Source organism: Girardinichthys multiradiatus, chromosome 6 (assembly GCF_021462225.1).
Source record: "Girardinichthys multiradiatus isolate DD_20200921_A chromosome 6, DD_fGirMul_XY1, whole genome shotgun sequence".
Classification (NCBI taxonomy): domain Eukaryota; kingdom Metazoa; phylum Chordata; class Actinopteri; order Cyprinodontiformes; family Goodeidae; genus Girardinichthys; species Girardinichthys multiradiatus.
Window position 1 is genome coordinate 25,961,860 of NC_061799.1, and position 17,176 is coordinate 25,979,035.

Genomic DNA, 17,176 nt, shown 5'->3' on the forward strand with positions numbered 1-17,176 from the left:
AGTCAGAGCATCGATGATGCAGAGCAGCCCTGCAGTGAGGAGGCCTCAGTGCATCATTTTTTGACTCTATTTGTAGCAGTGTAACTGTAGCACAGAATGTTACTGAGCTAATTATTATCTAGTCTAGTTTGTCAATATTGAAAAAATGTTTTTTTTCAGTTTATCCTCAAAATTAAGAATACACAGGTATTTACACTATTTATACATTTATACACTAGGTATTTAAGACAACCACTTTTAACAATCTTTTAATGGATTATATAAACTTACAATTGACCTATACACAAAAGAAAACATAATACAAAAGTGGAAAAGTTGCTATGTGAAAATTTAAAAATCCGGATTCATGTTTGGTCAGACTAAAGCAGAAAGACATGAGTGAATAATAACATTAAAGGAAAATCAACAGTCTTCTGTATATAGCTTTGGGGAAGTGTAGTCGCGCACAGCTTAGCACAGTCCCTAACAGTTAGTGTCAGTAGTTTTATTTTTCTGTTGGTGTCAGTAGTGGTGCTGAATAATATTCATGGTGACTAATAATGTCAAGAGAGAATGATGTGAACATAAAAAAACAGCTACCTTTCTATCTCCCAGTTGTTTGTAATTTCCCCTCAACTTGCTCTGTTTAGCTTCTCATCTGAACAAAAACATCTAGATTTTACAAGCTTTTCCATCTGTAGCTTCATGTAATATTAGTCTACTGTCTGTCAAACAGCAGATGAGATGGTGGAGACATAATCATGATCAAAAGGCTAGGAAAATAGTCATTTACAGAAATGAAATCTATGTTCAGTCTTATTTAATTTTATCTAGACCTTGTCATAGAAATTTGGAACCTTCTTACATTTAGTTAGACGGACAATAACGCAGCGAGCAAATGACAGATGGGAAGAGACAGACAGTTAAAATAGCAAATGAGTACAGCAGATTTGTAGCGACAGGCTGGTCTGTCGGAAGATGTAAGATTGTTTCACCCTGAATCTGCACCACAGCCGTAGAAACCAGTTAAATCCAGAATCCTCAAAAATGAGAAAACCTTCCTTCAAGTAAATTTAAATACATTTTGATAAGGGTCTACAGAGGTTTTTTAAATCTAGTCTTTTGGTAAAGGTGGAAATACTAACAAAGAGAAGTGTTCCAAAGAATACATAGAAAACAACTCCGACATTAGTAAATTGTTATGTACGCCAGGCAGGATCAACTTCTTATAGGCTTTGAGTCAGCTTCCTATAAAAGTTTATTGCAACATTTAAAGTATTTGGCTGTTATGAACCGTGGCAGCCTCGTGGAATCAGAGAGTCCAATGGTATGGTAAACTTGCAATGATTTAATGAGGCTTTTTAGAATAAGGTGCTTGGCATTACACCACAAAACAAAGCCATGGCCCATCTTGGAGGACAAGCAATATGCGTTACCAGTTCCCTTCAGGGAATTAACAATACCAACAGCTTTAGGGATAAAAGACTTTCTGATCACCCTTTTAATCAAAGGAGCTCTAGGTATGTCTTTAGCTTTGAATCTCCCAAACTCCAAAAACAAACTGGTTAAATGGAGGATATACATTTCCCTTAGGTATGAGGGTATGAATTATTGTTTGTGGCTCTGTGATAGTCTGGCTACCTATCAATGGTGTACCTACCTTTCACCTGTTCCCTGCTAAGCCTTACGTTCAAGCTTGATGGATGGATGGATGGATGGATGGATGCTTTCTATGTGTATTTGTAAAGTAGCACTTGAAAGGACATACATGCTATGCCTTACTCTGCTACAAGTTCAACTTTTTCTTGAAGACCTCGCCATGACATAGATTTGCACACTGCCTACTAGAGATGCCAGCTGCCTGAACCTTAGAGATTTTAAAGCTATGCTTTAGGTTTTGTTCTCTCTTGATCTCTCAAAGCCTTCAGGAACAACAGAGATTAATTTAAATGTTACAGAAAATACCGTTTTGTTCCTAGAGGGTTAAAATACAGTTAAGCTAAAAATTATTCATACACCTGTCAGATTCAGATTTTACATTATTTTCATTCAATCAAGAAGTTTGTTTCTGATAGGAAAAGCTAAAAAATAAAGCATTGTGAAAAGAAACATCAATTTTGGAGAATAAAACAATGTTTTTGTTTTGTTTTGTACATTTTATTAGAAATGGGATGTCAAAATGTATTTACACCCTTCTCTATAATCAATGTAAAAATCTATAGTAGCATTACACCAATCAAACCTCTCTATATAAGTTTTTTGCATGTTTCCACTGGTATTTTAGCCGTATTCATTTGGTGATGAACTCCAAGACGTTGAGGCTGGAACGCTTTTTTTTGCCATTACCCTAATCTTTAGCTCTGTATCAGATTCACTTCGAGACTCTGGTGGGGTCCACTCCAAAACGCAACCTGGTGTAACCTTACCGTAACCCTGTTTCGGGTCAGAAGAAACATGGTGGTCAAATTAAAAGATCAGTTTAGTATAAAGCAGGTTTCATCTTCACAAAGGACATCAGCTGAGAACAGCTGATTAAATCTGACTGATGTGCTGGAGCAGTGGTTACGGCTGGCTGACACAGTGGTGACATAAGGACGCTGCTGCATGCTTTCATTACTCTTTTTAGCTAACAGATATGTTTTTTTTTTGACGATTTATCTGATAAAAAAGAAAGAAAAAAAAAAACACTAGCTACACTGCATGAAGAGATGGTATAATGCATGACAAGAAGTGCAAGTCAGTAACTCCTGGCAAAAATAATGCAAATACTTTTGCTTCAGAATTAGTGGGGTCAATTTAAAAGGAGTAACAAACGTAAGTAGCATATTACATTTTTAGGATTATAAGAAGTACAAAAAAGACAATAAATATGAAAAAGACGTCATATGACTATGTTATCACACAATTTTGCAACGTATTAGTCAATTTGAAGGCTCTATGGTTGTGCAATTGGTAGCACGGCAGCCTTGCAGCAAGAAAGTCCTGGGTTCAAATCCCACCGTGGGGTCTGCATGGAGCCATGAAGTTTGCATGTTCTCCCCTTACATGCCATGGTTCTCTACTGATACTCTGGTTTCCTCCCACAGCCCAAAAAAAATGACTGTTTTCAAAGTCTGCTTTCCAATAGTATATTTGGCTACTTGGGTGTACTTAAAGGGTCCTTTATGTGCACAAGTGATTAAGATATTACTAACCAAAATCAAAAAGCTCAAGGAGAATGGTGGAGACATTATGATGATAGACAAGAAAGAGTGAAGAGAAAAACATGTGGATTAATTATAATCGATGCTGTCATAACAATATTTAACAATACATTGTCATGTGATATTTTCCTAATGCTGTGCAGCCCCACTACCAAGAACTACAATATGATACAAAACGGTTGAGTACATAGATGCAAAGGGAAGGAGATTAAGGCAAATGTGTGGTTACAAAATTGGGGTGGGAAAGGGTCAACTGACCTTTGAACTGTCACAATACTTTGGACAATTTATTTATTTATTATGAAGGGCAAATGCAACAAACTAATTTATAACCACCTACAAAGTAAGAAAAATAAGGTTTTACAGTGCGTATAAAACATAAATGTACGCAGAGATTTTAGGTCATTCTTCCTCTTAAAATAATTATTCATTGCAATGTTGCTTTTCTGCATTTGTTTCAGTTTTCATTGGTAAATCAGTGAGTGTCAGAAGTCTGTCTCTTATACTAAGAATATTTTACCTGGTTGCTGAACTTCTTGGCTTACTGCTGTTATTTTTATTTTTTTGGCAGGCAATAATCTTTATGCAATTTAATAGAATAAAAATATTCACATTATGTAGAATAGTGCAGGTTGGCGTCCTGTACAGTAGATGGAGAACAAGCAACTTTTACTCCATTCACACAGGAGCCCGCTGCGCAGCCAATCAGCTGCAGCCAATGCTCAGCTCCTTTAATCGTAGATTAGGCACAACCGACTGCAGTCCACGGCACAAGGAGGGAGAGACAGTCACTGCCATTTACTAATCTGCCTTTTCTTTTATTATTAGCTCCCTTGGATCTGGCAGCAGCTGTGACTTTGCGCAACCGAATCTACCCCATAGCGCAAAACGGTCCTCAGGTAAAAAAAAAAAAAAAAAAAAGGGTTTGGTACAGAAGAAGAGGGATCGATTCGGGATCCACGGAGTAGGTCAGGTAGGACTCAAAAGATGTCCCTTTAAATTGAAACCTCGCGTCGTAGGAACATCGCTCCGATCGTTTTTTCTTCGCGTCCATATGTTCAAGACGGCCAATTATCCAGCGGTGGATCCCGCGCCCACCATCATGCACGGCGCCTGGCTTTCTACGGGGTGCCGAGGAAACACGCCCGTGGCGGTGGAGAAGCCCAAGAAAAAGGCGTTCAATCTGGTCAAAATAATGTCTTTGAGTAACAAGAAGGACCACGGCCAGAATCCGCTGCAGCAGCAGCAGCAGCACAATAACAACATGCCGTTCACCATCCACTGTCAGATCGGGAGGGAAATCAAGCACATCTGCAGCAACTGCAGCCGCGGGAACGACACGCAGGACGGTGAGTAGGCTTGTGCAGCTTCGCCCTTAGCACGCCGTGCAGGGAGGCTGTGCCTCAATGCTCTGTAGGGGCTTTTGATGGCAAATCAGTCATTGTGCAGGGCTGTCAAACGATTTGTGGCATCATTTAGAGTGGCTCGATTTCTGCTCTTGGTATTAAAATTATTTGCAAACTGTCTGTAACTAGATGATAACTTCATAGCTGCGTTCCTTAATTTACACCAAAAGTAAAAACGTCCAGAAGAACTAACCCTAATTTGAAATATTTTCCTATGTTTTTTTTTGTTATTCCTGTTTCACCCCATAAATGCAATTAGTGTGGCATGCAGCTTTTACAGCGTGTTTGCTTCCAACCTTTCCTAATTCAGAGTCAATACATCACCACTCAGCCATCTTGGTAGGCAAACAAGAGTTTATAATTAAAAGTAGACCCATTGTAAGACTACAAGAAGGGAAGAATGTAGGTTGCAGCATGATGAAGATAAAGTGGGAGAAAATGCTGGGGTCAGCGATTAATGCACCTCTTTAACCACTCTTACTAAGAAGTAAATCATGTTTTTTTTCTTTCTTTGCTTTCATTTTGCATAGTGAGTCTCTATCTCATCTGCCAGGATTTTGAACAGATTTTAGAACATTGCACCATCACAGTAACTGCTTAATGTGTGCACACGTGTTTCCTGCTTGAAAATGTCCCAGTTTGTTTATTTGAGGAGCTCTTGGGTGGAGAATTAACAGAATGTTAATCTTAATCTCTTTGAACCAATTTCAAAACTACTCTTGTACTCAAGGTGTTATACATATTGAAGCGATGAAGGTGTTTGATATGCAAAGCCATCATTCAGTCTTTAGTAAAGTTCCTAAAAGTATGGGACAACGTCACTCTAATGTTGGAAGTTACTTTGTTTCGAGAGGTTTTCTGTCTTTGTATTGCCTTTAGCCTTCGAATGATGGAAATTTAAAAATCAGCACTGATTGTGAAGTTATTTATAGACCGGCAGACAGGCAAGATTGGATTCAAGTACCAATATGTTGGACAAATGTGCAATACTGTCACATTATTCATCCAGCCGCCCCTTTTCTTCAGGGAAAAGGCTGCCTTGTAAAGTGATGTCTGTGTTGGCAAATATGGTGAATGGAGTTTATTATTTTATGTTGGGATTAACTGAAAGGATGTCATAAGATTAAATCTTATCCTGCTAGAATTCATCTTTTATATACAGAGCCTTGACTTTTAACCATTGTGTTCCTAGCCTTTTAGGACATTGTGTTTTGAATGCATCTAAAACTCATACATCAAACTAAAGCGGAGTTAGTTAATCAACCTATTTAGCAACCAAATTCTCTTACAGAATAAAAATGAATGAATAAGAGTGTATGACTTTAAGTTAAAGGTAATACTGTACAGTAAGAAATACAAAAAAATGATTAAATATTTTAATTTCTAAGTGTTCTATTTTTGAAAGATTCAGTCGAGCTGTTCAAATATTCTGATCTATCAGTTTTTAGGTTCCCAAAAATCAAGGAATTAAAAAAAAAAAGTATGCCTTAAATGTTATTTACTTTGCACATATTACTTTTAAAATTTTCCACACTTTTAGTTTACAAATAATTTTGTTAAAAAAAGAACAAAACAACAGAACCGTGCACCAGGGAGATTATACTTAAATATGAAAGTGCTTTATTTGGTTGAGTTTGAGTTGATTTGAGATACCGTGCAAAAGAAAATGTCAAATTACAACTACATATGTTTTGAGGGATTTCATGAGATAGGCCAAGACAAATTAGTGTTTTTCTTACACAGAAAATAAGTAGAAGTGTGGCATGCATTTCTATCCCATCCCCTTTACTCTGATATAGGTAACATGGTAAAATTGGAAGAACCTATTCTGTTCAGTCAAGACCTGAACTAAACCTTGTGGCATGCAAAGTTGTGTGGTGAAAAAGGTATGCTACCCTCCAGCCTATACACACCATCCCCACAGGGAAACATAGTGGTGGCAGCATCATGCTGTGGGGATGCTTTTGTCCACCAGGGACGGGGACGCTGGTCAGAGCTGATGAAGAAGATTAAGTTAAATGTGGGTGCTGCAAAAGACTTGAGACCGGGGTGAAAGTTCACCTTCTAGCGGGACAATGAGCCTAAACCAGAGTTGAAATAAAATAGTTGAAACAAACAAACAAATTCTTCCTATAATGACCCATTCCAGATCTAAATACAACTGAGAAACTGTGGCAAGCGTTGAAAATGGCTGTTGAGATGCTTGCCACTCTGTCAGACAGAGCTTGATCTCATCTGCAAGGAAGAGTGGGCAACCATATCAGCCTCTAGATGTGCAAAGCTGGTAGAGACTTGCTTCAAAAGACTTGCAGCAGGTACTGCAGCAAATGGTAGTTCTGCAAAGCGTTGACTTGGAACTATTAATTGCAAATGCACATCCAAGTTCCCAGATATCTATGTGCATGAAAAATGTAAAAACCATGGATCATCAGGTTGTAATGTGACAAAATGTGAAGATTACTTTTACAGGGCGCTGTATGAAATCATGTACCTCTCATATTTTTAGCGTTTTGTGCCTTGCCAGATTTCTTTAAAGTCTTATTAGTGTAGTGGTTTTTTGCTCTTTGCAGTTGCATCACTTTCTCTGTGTAATAGCTTGCGTTGTGACAAAATGCTGTACATTCTTTGCTTTTGATGTCAGAAAGTATTTTAAAATCAAAAGACTGGGCTTTGTGAATATTTCATGAAGAGCTGAAAAATTCACTCTATAATGGGGTGCTTGTCAGTCTGTTTGGTTTGCTTTTTCTTTTTTTTCGGGGGGGGGGGAGCATCAATTGCTCGGAATGGGGCGCAGCCTCAAACTGTTTATACCCAGAGCGCGTTCTGCATAATGATATCTGACATGCAGGTTTGTTTATGCTCTTGGTTCAGTCTCATTATGTTACTACAGATTTCAGGAGGCCACTTGGCGCACATTTCTCACTGCTGGAATCTTTTAAAATAGTGAAACTGTCTGTCTGTTTATTTCAATTTGTGGTTCTGTGTGCACAACTCTTAACCAGAATATTAGCCTTTTATTTATTTATTTACCTGTTTAATTATTTATTAACAGCTGAGGAAGTAGAGAGGCTGTCTGCCATGCGCTCCGAGTCCCTGGTCTCTGGCACACACACTCCACCCATCCGTCACCGGAGCAAATTTGCGACTCTCGGAAGACTCCTCAAGCCTTGGAAATGGAGAAAGAAGAAGAGTGAAAAGTTCAAGCAGGCATCTGCGGGTAAAGTTTTATTGTCTTTCTCATTTTATCCAATGTGCTTATTGCAGGAAGAAGTTATCTCATTGCATTCTTTTTTTATTATGAGATCTTCTTTAAACTTTTCTGGGATATTTACAGCTTAGTGATGTCCAGGCATTGCAATCAAAGGACACAATGGCCTCAGTTGGGGCTATGTTTATTTTCATTGCCAGACACATCCTGAATGCTTCTTTCATTGTGCTTGAACTGGGGGAGGCAGTTTTTCAGACTGTACTTCCCAGACACAGGATTCTTTCCTTTGCCTTTGCAGAGGCTGAGCAATTGTTCTAATTCCAGGCTGAACAGGACAAGCTGTTCCAATTCCATGATACGAAATTTACGATTCCCCAGAGTGAGTTTACTGAATGATTCAGCCTCAATCTAATTTGATCGTGTTCTCTGTGATAACAGCTTTAATTTTGATTCACTTTAGTTTTCAGCTGAGATTTGGCTCTAGTTTATAACTTAACCCCAAAAAAGACCCCCATCCATCGGCCAACCATTGCATTAAATTGTTGTGCATTCAACTCAATACAAAAGAGCTGATCAAATACATTCTGCAGCTTCAGATGCTTGACTATTTGATGTTTTTATGTATTACACCAGAGAGTCTGCTTGATAGAACAATGATGGAGTTGCTGTAAATCCTCATTGGTACATTTTATGCATGCCCTGTAATAACAGCATCTCCCTTTTGTGGTGAAGGACAATAATCAAAAACCAAGCAACAAAAGATGCTTTTTATTCCTGGTGTTAATACACAGTAGAGCATAGAGAAATGGCTCTTTTCAAGCTTTTGTCATCCACTTGTTTTGTTTGCATAATGCTGCAGCCACCAAATAATTTTGGTACCTCTATTGTTTCGCCCTGAATCCTCTTTCAAAGCCAGTGATAATCTGCCACGTCTAACTGCCTCAAAGTAAAGTTTCTGTGATGTCTGCAGTGATAAGTGGTCTCCCAAGTAGCTCCCAAAGCTAAGGCAGCTGCTTCAGCTGCTGCAATGTTGTTGTGTTTCAGAAGGGACAATACCCTGTCACTTCCATTTTAGACTGAAGCATGAAACTAAACTCCTAAAACCCCCAATAAATGGGATGTGACTCTTTTACCTCCAACAAGAAGCAGAGCCAGTAAAGCTTCATGCACCTGTAGAATAATTCCTAGAATCTCACAAAATTTGCGAGAGATTTTCCAGGAACTTACTGGATAGTGTCTAAAACCTACCATGTTCTTTCCTGGAGCCTTCTGGGTACTGTCTGGAGACTTTCATGGAAATTGCTAATTATTTTTTCTCTAAAAAAAAATGGGCTACTTTCTCTGAACCTACTAGTTCTGAATGTACCATATTATCGGTCACCTGATAAAACAGCCTGGTACTTGAAATTACCCACTAAGATCTGAGAAAGTATGTTCCCAGAAAGTGTTGGCTTTATTATAAGTGAGAGGAAACAGAAAGATGAACATGGAAAACCGCTAAGAGATTCTCACAGTAGGATGACCTTTTGTTAAAAAAAAAAAAAATTTGGATAAATGTTTAATATGGTATAATAATTATTCCTACTGCTGGTTAAATGACATAACATCCAATCAGGATTCAATTTAATTGTTTTTTGACCCAGTTAAAGATCAGAGAATATACATGGGCCAATACCGATCCCAGTCCACTAGTTAGTGCACTGAATGACAGGCATATGCTTAAAAACCTGGAAGTTTTACATTGCAGTAGAAAACACTAGCTGGGTTCCTTAACAGTGACCCAGCTCGTCCCAACCAGAGTTTCTGCAGGACAGCCAGGTTCACTTGGTTAAGAAAATTACTAAAATGTTCTGACAATATGTTACCTAAAACAACTTAATCCATCATAGTAGACACACACAGCAACAGTCTTCAATAAACCCGTCCTTCTTCTGCTGACAGTGTTCAGAATCAGTGCAGCCTGCAGCAGTATTAGGCTAATCGTGTGCATACAAAATGTATAGAAGAAATTAGTCTTCTAATTCAGAAACTTAGGGCTTTGTTTTTAAAGTCATGAAATTTGAGGACTAGTGTTTAAGCTGTGCTGATCACAGCTGCCTTATGGCACAGACACAGAAAAAACCTCTGGAGCTTCTCTTTTTCACTCACACCACTGTTTCCAACTTAACGACTTCACTGTCACTATATTTAGCCACTTTTCAGACCCCTCTAGTGACTTTAAATAAGTGACAGGGAGTTGATCTGGTCTTATTAGACTCGTTAAAACACATATTGTTCTTGCGCTTCTCAAGGAGTAGTGGGTGTTGCTGTGGGCCCTTCCCTATCCCAAATCACACACACAAGACCAAGTCCCTGGGCAGCAGTCCCTCCCAGCTGCAGTCAGAGCTTTGAGACTTCTAATAAATCACGTGAAGCTGACAATGGCTTACTGAGGAGTTGGCAAAAGTGTCTCAAACACTGAATACTTTAGTAATGGTTGAAAAAGGCTGTCAAGCTGGACTTGACCAACAAAATAATGTTTTTTAACTGATTTGCTCACCATGCACAAAATAATCTGCTGTTATTGCTTAAAACTGGCCATGCAAAATGAGCAGCACTTGTAACTAAGGGTACAGTTGACAAAAATCACAGAAAGTGGACTAGCAGTCGGTACTGGGAGCTTAATACCATTTAAAAATCGCTGTGATTGAGACTCTAATCAAATCTCAGATTTTGGTTAATGGTCATTTTCCTGTTGTTTTCCAATTGGGGCGACTGTTTTTCAGTAGGAAGAGTAATTGTCTTGCGATCCAGAAGTTGAGGGTTCGATTTCAGCTTCTTTTTGTAAGTGTGATTGGGTAAATGTGGCTCTAGTGTAAAGTGCTTTAAGTGGTCTGCTTGACTGGAAAGGTGCAACCGTATATAAATTCAGTCCATTTACAATTTTGATATATAAACATGAGCAAAAACGTAGAATGAACACATGCTAAATTAAATAAATTTTAATGGGTGATGCTCCAACAGTTACTATGTCTTAAGTTCCTGTATTTTTTGTGACTGAACATATTTCTGAATATCTTTCTTGTGAGGGAAGAGTGATGCGTCGGACCTTTCATGTACTGCTACAGTTCTGCTGAAAGAGTTCACACAGCATTCTGATTAGGTAGACTTGTGACCTTAATTCCCTTACCTTGTATTGATGGTAGTTTTTTAGTCTGTGCTTGCATTTTACATTAAACTCACACTAAATTGTTTTTCTTCATTATTTGAACCTCAATACATGTTGCCTTTGTCCTCATGTTTTCCCTCCAAACATAACTGTTGTTTATTATCCCTTCTTCAGCGGGGAGCAACCCAGCCGCTGCCTATGCAGATGCTATTATGGATAATTAAATGCTGAGCTCTGAAGAGGATTATAGATGTGATATGATATTAAGTAGATGAATTCCAGCACAGTGACTGCAGTCTTCACCTCAAGAAAAATGGAGGAAGTGCCTGACTGTTGCGTTTATTATCATGTCACCTTGCAGTGCTTAGTACAGTAAGCTTGTATCATGAATAGATCTAAGCAGTCAGAGAACAGGCATCTGGTTTCTGTGATGTTATCTTGGTGTCTTATTTTTAATCTCATTAGCAGATGAACTGCAACTATCCAAGGGCCATGTTTTGCTGGCTTAAATAATGCATTTGAATATAAATTACATATTTTTATATGTACAAGTTAATAGTGTACTCTATATATATATATCGAGAGAGAGAGAGATCTAGATAGATCTATATAGATATCTAGATAGATCTCAAAGACCTGGCAGGTCTTCAGTAGGTGCAGAGGTGTTGTTTAGACGAAACGTCTCACGTTTAGCACTTGTTTAGCTCCCTGTTGATAAAATTCTCCATAAAAGTTTCAATGCAGTGTTTGTAACGCTCACTTTCAGCTACTGAGCCTTAGGGTTGGTAGAATATGTTCTGACTATTTGGGTCACTTCACAGTGAAATATCCCTGCCTTTTTTATCTTTATTCTAAAAATCCAAGAGCAGCACTCAAATCAATAGAGAAAGAGGTTGGATATTGCAGCTGCATTTATTATGCTCTCAGCAGAGTCTCCCCAGTAAGGATATTTACAGCTCAAATGTGGTCTGTTTCTTTTTTTCTATGTTTTTCTGCACATTGGTTGTGCATTAAATCAACTTTGCACACACCACAGTATTATTGCAAACTTACATTGTGACTTACTGTTGTGGTGATCTAGTAAATTCCAAAACGGTACGAGATTTACCTTTTAAACCATTTGGGAAAGTCCAAATGGTGATGTCATGGCTTTGAGTTTAACGGATGCACACCTGTGGGTGTATTTTAGAGAAACAACTTAAACACACTGCCTTCTTGTGTGACATTATTAAAAGCCAAATGAAGTCAGACATATAAAGAAGAGATTTGTGAACCTTAGTGAGCCTTCACCATTGGGTACAAAATGATACAGTTCAGATGCCCTAATGTGCTACCTTCTCCTGTTCATACAGTTATTTGCAAGTACAAACACTACGGGACTGTCCAGCCTCCATATCTGTTCAGGAAGGTGATGGGTTCTGTGTCCCAGAGATGAATATAATTTGGTGTTTTATATGCATATCAACCCCAGAATAAAACCTTGTGAAGATGCTTGCTAAAGCTGGCAGATGTCATTATCCTCAATGATATGAGGTCTGTACTGACTTGGCTTGAAACTGCACTCAGCACGGAAGAAGCCATTACACCAATAGCTACATAAAAAGCCAGGTCACCATTTGCAAATGCACTTATGTCCTGTGGTCTGATAAACCCAAAAATGGAGTGTGTGGCCATATTCATCATCGTTACATTTGGGGGGAAAAAAGGGGAAGCCTGCAAGATGTAAAGCACCAAGTAGGGAGGTGGCAGTGTTATGATGTTTGGGTGTTTTACTGCAGGAGGGAGATTGATGGCATTGTGAGGAAAAAAACATTGTGTGGGAATAACGATTGGGCTCAAATGGGTCTTCCAAATGGACAATGACCCAACGCATACGGCCACATTAGTTATAAAGTGGTTGAAGGACAAAAAGTAAAAGCTATGATCTCAACCTGCAGGCGGAGCTGAACAGGTGTGTGTGTGTGTGTGTGTGTGTGTGTGTGTGTGTGTGTGTGTGTGTGTGTGTGTGAGAGAGCAAGATGGCCTACAAATCTGACTCGGAAACACCAGTTCTAGTGGGTGGAATAGGCCAAAATTCCAATAAACTATTATGAGAAGCTTTAGTAAAGGATACCCAAAATGATTACAGACGTCATACAGCTTTAAAAGATGATTCTCTCTGGTACTAAAAAAAAATGTATGAAAGCTTTGGATTTAATATTACATTTAGCAAATAGAAATAGTTTTAGTATCTAACTTGCCTAAAACATGTTTTAATATCAGTAAGGAAAATAAGTGTCATTTTATCCAGTATTTGTAAATATGTGGTTTAAACTTCATCCTTATGATGCACACAGCATGAATCAGTCTACATTTAGTACGATTGTGAAATTTAAGTAGAATGTTCACTACAAGACCATCCTGATGATATTAAAATAAAAATCCACCATTTCCCTTCTTATAATAAATGCGTTTTATGTAAAACGTTCTGAGGGGATGATGGAAGTTATTTTGTCTTTGTGCTCAAGTGGTATTAGACGTGTCCACTTCAATTTTACCGATTGCCTCTTTTATTTCCTTATTTCCTCTTTGAGTTAATGGTATTGCATAAGTGTGCACATCCATTACCCATGACGGTTGCGTCATAAGACCTTGAATAATTGTTTTTCATTTAGAATGAAAAAGAAGATTAATCATTGAATGCATCATTACACTTCCTTTTTAATAGTGATAATTTGCCCTGGGTTTCCCTCCATTTAGTGGCTTACTGACAAAGTTTTGTAGGTTTCTCAATTAGATGGCAATCAGGCAGATCAGGGAAGTAAAATTTTCACTAGGGAATTTCTTTCGTACAATTCTGGTGCCAAATTGTATTCTTCCACTCCCTTATTTCAGTGTGAGATTGAATCTGGGAAGAAAATAGTAATTAAGTAGAATAAGTTTACAAAAATCCCCTTTACTGTCACTGGTGTTCTTTTGCTTCTCAGTAAATTAGATTAGTACATCGTCAATAGTTTTGTTTTTGTAAGTCAAATCAAAAAGGGAATCTCATAAATTGATTACATTATACTGATTCATACTGGAAATCTTGTAAGCCCCTTAAGAGTATTTTAAGAGCTGTGTAATGTATGTCTCATGTCGCAGTAAAATATAAAGTATATTAAGTATCGATTGGTGAGATATATTTTATGAAAATATCAGTCGTTTAATCATCTTCATGATACACTCGTGATTAAAGATTAAAATTAAAGGGTGCTGCACTGGTGGTGTAGGGATTAAGCATGAGACCATGTGCAGAGGCTATAGCCCTCGATGCGGCTGTCCCGGGTTCGAACCTTTGCGAATGTCTCCCCCTCTCTTTGCCCCTCTTTCCTGTCTACCTACTGTCAAAAAATGAAAAACGAAAGCCTCTAGTGCTGCTAAAAAAAAAAAGATTAAAATTAAAGACAATTCCAAAATTTACAGTTTAGGTATCACCAAACCTGTTTAAGGTCACACAACAGCATCTGTACTTCTGGTCTTTGTCCAACTGCACTTGAGCTTAAGCTTACAAATGGATAGCAGGGCATTCTCCGTCTGGATTTTCTGGTAGAGAGCAGAATTCAAATACCGTAGGTTGTCCAGCTCCTGAAGCAGCAAAGCTGGCCCCTGACTATCCCAATACCGTTGGACTGTATTATGTTGTTTTCCTGAAATGCTGTACTAGCTTTGTGCCAGATTTAATGGGATGTTCACATTCAAAAATGTTCTACTTGTGTTTAGCCAGTCCACAGAATATATTCACCAAAAATATGATGGGTCTTTATGTTTTATTTGATCAGCAGTGGTTTTTCCCATGGAGCACCCTTATGAATGCTCTTTTTTCCCAGTTTTTATCTTATTCATGTATCATGAACACTGACTTTAACTGAACCATGTTGTTTTGGGTTCACTATTTGTCCATGTTTTGCTGGAACAACAGTTGCTGGCATCACAATGCCTTTTAGAAATGGCTTTTAAACCTTTCCATACTAAAAGATGACAGTGACATTGTTGCTCACCTGTCCTTTAACTCTTGTAATTTGGGGCATCTTGGATTGCTTTTTGAGAGCTTCTTACCGACTTCATGCTGTGGGACAAGTTCCATTCAGGGTTTTTATTGTATAGGTCTGGCACCTGTGTGGCAGATGAGCCTGAACTCAACTTTCCAAAAGACTTTGTTAGTCAAAGGTTATTCATTTAATGTGGGAACACCTACTGTTTGGTTTGGTTAGCTTTTTTCCCCTAACAAATGAAATCATCATTTGGAAACTGCATTTTGTATATATTCACATTATTTTTGTTTGATATTGGAATTAGTCAATATGAAACATTTAAGTGTGACAAAAAAAGCAAAAACAGAAGGAATGTTTAAAGGGGGGAAATACGTTTTTTATAAATACTTCACTTTATTGAGGCTATGAACATTAAAAATAATTATATACAAAGAATTAAAGTCATTGTAATTATCTTCCGCCCCCTAATTTTTTACTAAACTGTTGCCGTCATTATTTCATATGCGGTACGCTTCTCAATATTCGTTGGTTTTTGTTGAATTGTAGGTTGAAAGTACGGATCTGTTACATTTATGATGCCTTTCTACATGCAGTTCCTGCAGTGCTGCAGGAAAGTGAAGTCTGGTGAAGTTACTGCTTGCACAGTCAGTCTAAAAATTGTGCTGTGTTGATTCTGGGTCAACTCTTTGATAGCTCTGTTTACTATCCCCTCGATATGCATGACCTAATGTTAAATGTGCTCCTCCATGCGGGGCATAATCAATTTTTAATGTGTCTGCTTGCCGGAAAATCCCAAAATAGCATCTGGAAAAGGCACAATTTATGTGAATTTCAAAGTCTTTAATTAATCACATTACAGTGTTCCAGAGGTGGTGTTTATTTCTATAACGTACTGGTGATATTCTGATAATCATCCTTTGGAAAATGGGGAAAGATTAGACAGTTATGTAATAACTAATTTCAGGATTAAATCCGATCTCAGACTGACTTACTTTTGGAACCTTTTAATAATGTACACAGTGATGTTTGACATATTTTTATCTAAGAGTAAAATCTAGCACAGCGTATTGTTTAGTAGTAATATTGTAGTCCATGAATTCTTTGGTTGTTTAAATCTTGCCATCAGTTCTTTTCAGCTTTTGCCTTTTAAGTCTTCCGTGCAATGACAAAAAAGGAGGAGGTCGGGATGCCATTATTGCCACAAATCGGCTCAATACTGCGACTGACCATTGAATACATTGTCGCTGCCATAAAATAGCAGGCAGAGTTGGAACTCTTGGATCCAAAAGCACAGATGGCAGAAGCTGTGATCCTTCTCATAAGCAGAAGCCAAAGTACAGAGGCCTGGTGGGAGTCCTCGGTACACACTGCTGTTACACATCCCCATTCTTACCTGGTTCCTATGCAGGGATAGATTTGAAAATAATTACCTTAGGTAGCCGAGAGGAAAATTGAAGCAAACCAGAGATTCACCAATCAGAATATTATGGCCCATTTCCAATTATTCTGCTTTGACCTACTAGTATAATTTTTGTCTGTTTGAGAACTGTAAGAAGATATGAGAACAGCATTTTCTGTTACCTTTTAGTTAGCCTTCCTGCCATGAGTAGTCATTAATTATTCATATTAGCAGAATTAACATCACCACATGTTGTCTAGAGATGAGTCACTGTAAAACTGTTTTTTTACTAATATTTTAAACGAAAGACAACACAATTGTGGAGTCGATATTTGAAGCTGCCTTTAGCATCTGATATTACTGGTTAGCATAGCTGAAACGGCTGTCTTAGTGTGCATTCCCCAGGTAATGTAGATCCTAACCTGAAATCTTGAGATTTCTAAAAATAAACTGCCAACATCTGGCATGTCCCAAACCAGAGGTTGAAAGCTCAAAAGGATAAAGGAGAGCAACTCTGCTGAACTTTTTATAGCCTTCTTTAGGGCTGCACAATACAAGGAAATCATTGTGATAATATTGCAAAATATTGCAATGAAGATATAATTTATACATTTTAAATGTTGTAAAGAGATTATAGTTGTGTTTGTAATTTGCACATTTTAAATCAAGTACACGATAACAGAAAACAAATAAGCAGATTTAATAAAACTGTGGGTAGAATCAAACAAAGCTGGTACATTTTGTTCAGGTAAACTCTTTTGGCAACGAACCAAAAGATCTGTTGGCCATGAAAGTCTGAGGAATATGACTCAAACACAGC

The 17,176-nt window shown here is 38.0% G+C and overlaps 1 protein-coding gene across 1 annotated transcript in view; it reads left to right on the plus strand.

Annotated features, from left to right (window-relative positions):
- Nucleotides 1–17,176, plus strand: part of LOC124869516 (phosphatase and actin regulator 1-like) — a 66,139-nt gene that overhangs the window by 24,349 nt on the left and 24,614 nt on the right. Inside the window, exon 2 of the mRNA XM_047367398.1 lies at nt 7,641–7,805. Coding sequence (XP_047223354.1) covers nt 7,641–7,805 — 165 coding nt within the window. The remainder of the gene's footprint in view (nt 1–7,640; nt 7,806–17,176) is intronic.